At 41.4% G+C, this 9,046-nt stretch overlaps 1 protein-coding gene across 1 annotated transcript in view; it reads left to right on the forward strand.

Moving 5' to 3' along the window:
* The window catches only part of LOC122793370 (microsomal triglyceride transfer protein), a 704,416-nt gene extending 695,920 nt beyond the window's left edge, over window positions 1-8,496 (forward strand). Inside the window, exon 18 of the mRNA XM_044061320.1 lies at window positions 8,059-8,496. Coding sequence (XP_043917255.1) covers window positions 8,059-8,218 — 160 coding nt within the window. The 3' untranslated portion in view covers window positions 8,219-8,496. The remainder of the gene's footprint in view (window positions 1-8,058) is intronic.
* The last annotated feature ends 550 nt before the right edge of the window (window positions 8,497-9,046 follow it).

Consider the following 9,046-nt stretch of genomic DNA (forward strand, 5'->3'; position numbering starts at 1 on the left):
TAAAACCTATCTGGGTGCTTGGGAGCTGGAGTCTGGGCATTCAGAAGCAGCAGTAAAAGCATCTAAAAAGGCCATAAGGACAGGGGGAATAGCAGATGGTGAGGGAGAGTCCATCTGAAGGAGGTAATAGTACCTCTTTTGTATGTCAGACATGGCAACAATCCCATTTGAAGAATTCTTTAATCTTCAGAATAGTTTCCCAAAAGGAAATGTCCTCACCAGGAGAGTCAGTACACCATTATATTCCTCTTCAGGTGAGGCGTACCCCAAGGGGGAAGAGATTTGTGTAGATAAGCCAGGGATTCATCATCTGATGAATCCTCATCATCTGAGGAAATATCCTCCAAGGTCCTCTTTAGGGGATTGGGAGGAAGAAAAGCAGAAGAGAAAGGAGGAGCCAAATTCTGATTTAGGGCCATAAAAGCATTGAAAATTCCTTGGGAGAATGCCTGCTAATCCAGTGCTTGATCCTGGGGAACCTGTAGAAACATGTTTGGTTTTGACCTTTTTCTTTTTACGGGCTTCCATGCGACAGAAGGTAGAAGGGCCAGACATTGGCCTACACTCCACAATGTCCATGGGCACATCCTCCCACACAATGATTTGGGTGACACCATGTGGGCCTTCAGTAATAACAAGCTGTGGTTCCCCTCTGCTCCAGAACTGGATGCCTGCTGGTAGGATCCTTCATGGCTTCCCCAGTGGCACTCATGGAAGGAATGTCTACTGATTCTGGGACAGCCTCCAGGCCCACATTGGCCTCAAGAGAAATGACCAGAAGGGAGGGAGCAGCAGGAAGATCAGGCCATGACTTCTTGGCCTTTTAGGTTGTGGCTCATCTGAAGGGCCCCATATGTCTCCTCCATATCTTGTGATAAATGCTTAAGACATTGATTCTCTAGATATAGTTTCAAGGAAGCTTACCAGCTTTGGAAGGTTTTAGTGCCTTGTGACCTGGGAAGAGGAGTTGAGAATGGAAGACAGATTAGCCACACCCACCAACAGTAGTTGTAAATCCTTTTTTAGACACCAGATGGAAAACCCCTATCATTTGGAAATGTAGGATTTCCTAGTTGTAGGTTTTCTGGCCTCCTGCAGAACTTGAAGCATGTCCTCAGAAAAAATGGTGTCTGAAGGGGATCAAAACCCTATCACCCACAGAGCCAGGTTTAGAGTTGCAATCTGTGGGTGTACTACAGTCCCCTTGTCATGTGTAAGCCCATCCTGTGGGGTAAGTTGTGGTGATTGCCCTTAGCTAGATGCAGGAGGAGGGGGAACCAATGATGTCTTGGGCAAAAGTGGGTCAGCAGCAAGATTTTTGGTTGTTTCTGATGGATTTTTAGCAGGACCTTTTGGAGAAGTAGGAATGGGGGATGCAAACAGAAACAACTTCCAGGAAAAGGATAGTGTGTCCATATTCCATGCCATCCTGTCACAAAACTTGGGAAATCTGTTCATGGGGGAGGCAAAAAAACTGTCTTAGGTGTACCAGGTTCAGAACACATCACCGTGTAGCATCTAATCGTGGGACTGAGTCATGGACCTGCTGAGTGTGTCTGCCACAACATTTTGAATTGAGGGAATGTAGACAGCCTGAAGAAGGAGCTGAGTCTGCAAGGCTAGCTCCCAGGCCTGTAAAGTCAGTCTGCACAGGAGATTTGACTTTGTCACCCCTCCCCCCCCCCATTTGTTGACATACCAGAGTACCATGGTATTGTCTGTGAACCACCTTAGGACCCCTGGGGAAAGCATAGGCTTGAAGATCTGGAGGGCGAAAATGAAGGCCCTCATTTCTTTTATATTGATGTGCTCCTTTGTTTGGGTTGGAGACCAGACATCTCTGACTTTCCAGGATTCTAGTGTTGCACCCCATCCCACATCTGAAGCATTTGTGTACAGCTCCTGAGTGGGAAGAGGGGGTTGTAAAGGTAGGCTTGGATTCCTTGCAATCTGAAGAATCCGCCAGTCTAATTCCCTTTTCAAGCAGGGTAGGAGAGGGATTACAAAGTCCAGAGGATGGGAGTGTTGCATCCAAACCGTCCTCAAGAACCACTGAAATGTCCTCATATGCAGCTTGGCTAAAGGGAGCATGGGAATCGTTGAGACCATGAACTCCAGGAGGTGAAGAAAGTCCCTGGCAGTCAGAGATTGAATGGGCAAAAAGTCCAGGAAGTAGAAGGTAAGGAACAGGACCTTTTCTGGAGGCAATGAGACTAGCATCCCATCTATTTGAATCCTGCAGCCAAGAAAAGCATGATCCTGGGAGGGGGTTAGAGTAGACTTATGGTGAAACTTTTACTCTCCATAAGGGACAACATGAAGGAGAGATTCTCCTGAAGGATGTCTGGGGATGTTGCCTGGATGAGAAGATTGTCTAATTATGGAAAAATCTGTATACTCTGTAGTCTGCAGTAGGCCATGACAGGAGCCAAACATTTTGTGAAGAACCTCTGTGCCATAGACATATCAAAGAGCAAAGCACAGAACTGAAAATAAGAGGAAGCAACAGAAAAGTGAGGAAATCTCCTGAACCATTGGTGAATGGAAATGTGAAGGTAGTTACCTTTGATATCCAGTGATGCCATAAAGGCCTGAGGAAGTATTAATGGGAGAAGGGTGGGCAGGGTCAGCATACAAAAAGTAGGGGCTTTCAGAAAGTTATTTGTATGGGAAAGGTCTAGAATGGGCCCCAGGGGCTTCCTCTGAGAAGGCTATGGATATTTGGCCATATGCATTTGATAGTTAAGTGCCCTGAAGACCAACGTAGCACAGGTGTATACTTTTTTCCCCAACCTCTCCATGACTTTGTTCTCCTTATCTGAGGGAAGAAAGGAAGTAGAATACAATAACTTGGATGCATTGTCTGCAGAAAATGAAATAGTAGCCAGGTCTGCAGAGGAGACTTTAAAGATGGATTTTGAGTCCTTCAAGCATCTTATAAAACCTATCTGGGTGCTTGGGGGCTGGGAGTCTGGGCATTCAGAAGCAGCAGTAAAAGCATCTAAAAAGGCCATAAGGACAGGGGGAATAGCAGATGGTGAGGGAGAGTCCATCTGAAGGAGGTAATAGTACCTCTTTTGTATGTCAGACACTTGGCAACAATCCCATTTGAAGAATTCTTTCTTCAGAATAGTTTCCCAAAAGGAAATATCCTCACCATGAGAGTCAGTACACCATTATATTCCTCTTCAGGTGAGGCGTACCCCAAGGGGGAAGAGATTTGTGTAGTTAAGCCAGGGATTCATCATCTGATGAATCCTCATCATTTGAGGAAATATCCTCCAAGGTCCTCTTTAGGGGATTGGGAGGAAGAAAAGCAGAAGAGAAAGAAGGAGCCAAATTCTGATTTAGGGCCATAAAAGCATTGAAAAATCATTGGGAGAATGCCTGCTAATCTGGTGCTTAACCCTGGGGAACCTGTAGAAACATGTTTGGTTTTGACCTTTTTCTTTTTAGGGGCTTCCATGCAACAGAAGGTAGAAGGGCCAGATATTGGCCTACACTCCACAATGTCCATGGGCTCATCCTTCCACACAATTATTTGGGTGACACCATGCGGGCCTTCAGTAATAACAAGTTGTGGTTCCCCTCTGCACCAGAATCAGATGCCTGCTGGTAGGATCCTTCATGGCTTCCTGAGTGGCACTCATGGAAGGAATGTCTACTGATTCTGGGACAGCCTCCAGGCCCACAATGGCCTCAAGAGAAATGACCAGAAGGGAGCAGCAGGAAGATCAGGCCATGACGTCTTGGCCTTTTAGGTTGTGGCTCGTCTGAAGGGCCCCATATGTCTCCTCCATATCTTGTGATAAATGCTTAAGGCGTTGATTCTCTAGATATAGTTTTAAGGAATCTGACCAGCTTTGGAAGGTTTTAGGGACAAAGGTCTTACATATAGCACAGGTGGTATGGTTGTGGTCTGGGCCTAAGCAAAACAAGCAGAGTTCATGGGAATCCTTATGAGGAATCTGCCTCCCGCGCTGACACTTGCCTTTCCTAACTGAAATGTAATCACACCACAAAACAGTAGCCGAAATTCAAAGAAACCCCCCCAATGGGGTACTCATCTGACATCTGATCCAAATAATGCAACTGATTTGGAGAGTGATGACCAGTGCAGCAATCAGACAGGCAACAGAAAAGTTTTGACGCTGGTATGTGCCGACGTTCACTTTATACCTGACTCCTCTGTATGGCCGATGTATGCGAACTGATGTGCGGAGTTGGCTGGACGTATGTGTCAGCAAAGGTGGATGAGCTCATATTTTGAATACTGCAGCATATGAATAGAATGACATCAAGTATATACTCAGAACACCTGCAGAGAGAAGTACAGAGGTGGCACAGGCAGGTATAACATGCAACATGTAGCTGCTAACAAGGGCAACAGTCTTTACAATATGGAACATCTGTATAGGACTTAGTCTAGGGGATTGTAAATAATTGTACAAATGCTGCTATGTGGGGAAAGGGGTACACAACCTGTGCACCAGTGTATATACATTGCTAAGAGGTGAGGTATACTATAACAGTTCTACCAGTGCAGAAAGGAATAAAAACTAAAGTGGGCAACAGAAACACAGATTATAGCATATACAGGATGGGATCACAACTGAAGTTCAATTGGGCTGGCAGCAAAAGAGGTCTCTTACTAACTAGAGTCAATGCTAGTCTAACTTCTAAATGACAGCCACTAGGCTGGGTTAGGAATGAACTGTGTGACTTCATAGGGGATGCCCCCCCATACACTGCATGTAACCTTACCTCCTACAAACATGCAAGTAATATTTATCTTTTTTTTTTTTTTGGCATCTCCTGCAGGACCAATTCTGATGGCTCATCTACATATACCCAATTAGGCCCATTTGGTCACAGGTGTGGGAGCCAAGGATTCTTGGGCAGGCAAGAGCCCTTCAGCCCATTTCTTCCTGCCTGGGAATCCCAAATTGCTCATTTGATCATGGTGAGAGTTGGGTAGTAGCCTACCCTCCCCACTGGTAGAGCACTCCACTCCCCTGCTGCAGATCTTCCAGTCTCTGCTATAGCAGCTGCCCTTCAAGGAGTAGCATGTCTCCATATGCTAAGTTCCTCCTGACTCACAGTGAGGTTCTCACATGGCAGAGCATGCTTAATAGACTTGATTTCCATGAGGTACAGAGTACTTCTAATAGGGGTTACCTATTTGATGAATCACAGACTCCTCCCTCCCCATGGGATGAGCAACCCAGCAGTGTATGCTCAGTCCCATCCTCCTCTGCAAGCATCTATAGGTGCCAAAGCTGATATATGGACTTGGATCATCTGTGATGCACTAAGGTTTTATCACTCTACGACAAGAAGAAAAACATCATTAGGGTTGCCAGCTTTGGAAACATTGGATGCCATAAAAATGAGAAAGAACAAGAAAGATTTGAGGGATGGGGGGAAAAAAAAAAAAAACAGAGTCTGAGACTGCTAGCCCATTAACTTTTAGATGCAAGGATAATGAACTTGTAGTGGTTGGGAACAACTCCATTCCTGATAGAGGGGATTATAACAAGGGATTTACAATTAGTTTCGGTTATCAAAAACCCAAGAAGATAGGATAGTGATCCAGAGACTGTTTGATCAGAATGATATAGAAGCCCCCCACCACCACCCCCATTCGGAAAGGATTTCCAGACAGTTACGTCTGCAGGAGAAATATGAGTGTGATATAGAAATGCAGTCCAAAACAGTTTATCAATTCCACTGCAGAGGTCCCAACAAAAGAGGATGAAGACAAGGAAGGGGCAGGAACAGGCAAGTAATAGAACAATTCTGCTTAAAGAGAAAGGTGTGATAGTTAGAGGCAATGATTTTAAAATATTCAATTGCAGTGGTTTAACTATTACAAATATGCTAGCCCTCAGAATGATCCAAAATCACAAGTGATTACTTTTCCCTATATGAAAACAGGTTTACCTTTATTCCTATGGCTAAATATGACCACACACTGATTCACTTATAGAATTTAAATTGTATATTAGCAAGCTGAACTTTGATGTCCAGTTTCACAATATTCCTAACTGTGATGTAGGCAAGAATAACTTGTATAAAAAGAAAAGTATTGCAATGCCACCTACGAACCCCACAGTTCAGGCTTTTGTGAATGCCTGTGAGGGTGAGTTTTGCAAGTACTTTGCTTCATGAAAAATGGTTATGAGAACACAACCTCTCTCATGAGGAAAGAGAGCTGCTATCTAATCTTAGGAAGGAAAATTCAATTAGAATTATGAAGCTGAATAAGGGTGATGTGTAATACAACAATTTTGTCTAAGTCAGTGACATGTTCAACATCTTACATAATAGTGAAAACTATACAGTAGCCTGAAAAAACAAAGTTTTTGTTGCCTACAAGAAAATTGACCAATACCTTAAAAATGAGTTAATGCAGGGTAAAATTACTTTAGGTACATGATACATACAACTTTTTGAAAAATATGGCACCTACTAATCTAGTTATTTTTGGTGTCCCCAAAGTACACAAAAACATCTTAACCCCCCCCCCCCCTTTAGGCCCATAGTGGCAGTACAAGGTTGAAAGATCTAGTGCTTTGGTGTTATGGTTGATAGACTACTACAACCATTACAAAACCTAGTTATGCATATGCTTAAGAAGAAATCATGAGACTTTTTGGGGAGACTAAAACCAGAACTTTGGAATGATGATTTATGTTTTTTTGACAGTGGCTGTCATCTTTTCTCTAGTATACCCAAGGGATTGGGCCTGGAATTTTTTTCATGAAGCTTTTCTTACATTTGATTTTTTGACAAGTGGAAACATTATATCTATTTTGAATTATATGGATATTACCCTATGAAACTGATTTTTTTAATTAAAATTCAAGAAGCATCTATCATTTACCTTTAAAGTAGAAGAATATGCTAAGGACACAATTTTGCTATTAACAGTTTCTTATATTTTCAAACCATTTTGAGTATATAGGCATTTATACACAGGGAATAAAAATAAATAGCACAGTAGTTTTAGAGCAGTCTTCAGGTACTGGCCAGCAGAAGAGAAGTTAAGCAAGGATGGCTTTGCTTCAAAAGGTATCTCAGTTGGTATGTCACTTATTAAAACCAGTTTAAGTCTGGTAGGCATATTACTACTATCTACGTTGTCATAAAGCAATGTTATCTGGCAGATTACATTTTATTTAATATAATTTGCTGATGTTCAACATACAACACCATACCATCACAGGCCAAATTCTATTTTTGCATTCCATTCTGGCTGATTATCATTTTAGCTAACTGTCTTATTCTCTGTACATGCACAAATATTAATTTTCTCTCCTGATTGGCAATCTTTTATTAGAGGATTCTTAGCTGCATGAAACTGTTTAATTCAAAACTTTGTTATGCCTCTACACAATGCTTACCCAAAACCTTTTTCTTGTGCCTGGTCAGCATATCCTGACAGGCGAGACTGTGGTCAGAATTTAGCAGATTGTTCCAGAAGAGACATGAATGATATAGATTATTTTCTAACCACTAGTTTGCATGCAGACATCAACACACTGCATGTTGCTGAAGTGGTATAGTTGGCATAATGGTTTATCTCACAGATGCAAAGTACGGGGTTTGATTCTACCCTCTGATTATTGGCTAGGCTTGTAATACTCTACAGATAAATAGCCTAGAATTTACAAATAAACCTGTGTGTGTAGATAGAAGCAGACCATTCCCTCTTTCAGCCAGTGACAAACATCTTTTCCATTGTTATATAATGACAAACACATTTTCAGAGATGGGAATATTTGTATAAATACAGTGTAGGACCTCAGATGAGTCAGTGTAATGGGGCTGAGAAAAAGAATCGTGTCCAAAGCTCATTAGCGCCTACTTTGACACACTGTCCATAATCCTGAATAAGTCACTCAACTTTATCTGCTGCTATATCTTGCTGTAGAAAAGATACTTGAACTAACTAATGAGAACCATTGGACTACCTACTTAAAACTGTAACACAAATGTAACAATATCTGTTTTAAAAAGGAGTCATGTATTGCTTTTTTTTTCTTTCATTATCAGGGAATATGTAACCAAATACGAGAGCTTGACATCTGGCAAGTCCTACGTGTCTCGGAAAAGAAGAGTACAGATGATACCTGGTTCTGAATTTCCTCTTCACCAAGAAAACTCTAACATGTGCAAGGAAGTGTTTAAGGAGAGCCCCTCAGGCTGGTTTTGATAAAAGACCAACACTAATGTTTTTTTTTTTTTTTTTTTAGAAGATCTCAGTCTACAAGCTCCTTCAGTGGCCCAACTGTTCAATGTACTGTGAGAAGTGGGTGCACAAATAGTGTTTACATATTTAAAACATTTTTTATAAAACAGTAGAAAAATAAACAGTGCACTGGTTTAAAAAAAATACTATTCCCAATTATTATGTGCTTATATTTTGTCAAGTTATAAGAATTAACTATTCATTTCATGGAACAATAAATTAAGTTACATTTTAGACTTGAATGAGACTGTCTCATCTGTTTTTACAAGGCAAAAATAGTGTTTTGTTAACCCTATGAATTAGGAATCCTAATACTAGAAAAGGGACATTGGTAGGATGTAAAATGACGCACAAAATGAAGGACATGGAAATGTGCTTGTCATAACCAGACAAAATACTTCACATATGTTTACAACTAGCAGAATGAAACATTGTTATATCCTACCTAATCTGTCAACTGAGAGTGCCTAGCATGCTAAACAATTTTCTTAGGATGAGGTAGTGACAATTCCTTTATGGCTAGGCTACTAGATTTAGTGTCTGTACTGCTTGTTTCGAATGTATCTTGACTTCCATCTCCAAAAAAAGCAGATGGCTGACCCCTTTTATTGCATTTTCAAATAATTAGCTGATGAGATACTGACACTGAAGATTGGTTGCTTAGGGTGCACAATTTTCCTGCCGTGTCCTTTGAAAAACAAACATCCAATTAGTTAGAAGAGAAATTAAAGATACAGTACAATTCTAAGAAAAAAAAGTCCTTGTATTATGTATGTCTCAAAAGAGCTACAA

The sequence above is a fragment of the Protopterus annectens genome, chromosome 2.part0 (genome assembly GCF_019279795.1).
Source record: "Protopterus annectens isolate FY-2018-M chromosome 2.part0, PAN1.0, whole genome shotgun sequence".
Lineage (NCBI taxonomy): Eukaryota > Metazoa > Chordata > Ceratodontiformes > Protopteridae > Protopterus > Protopterus annectens.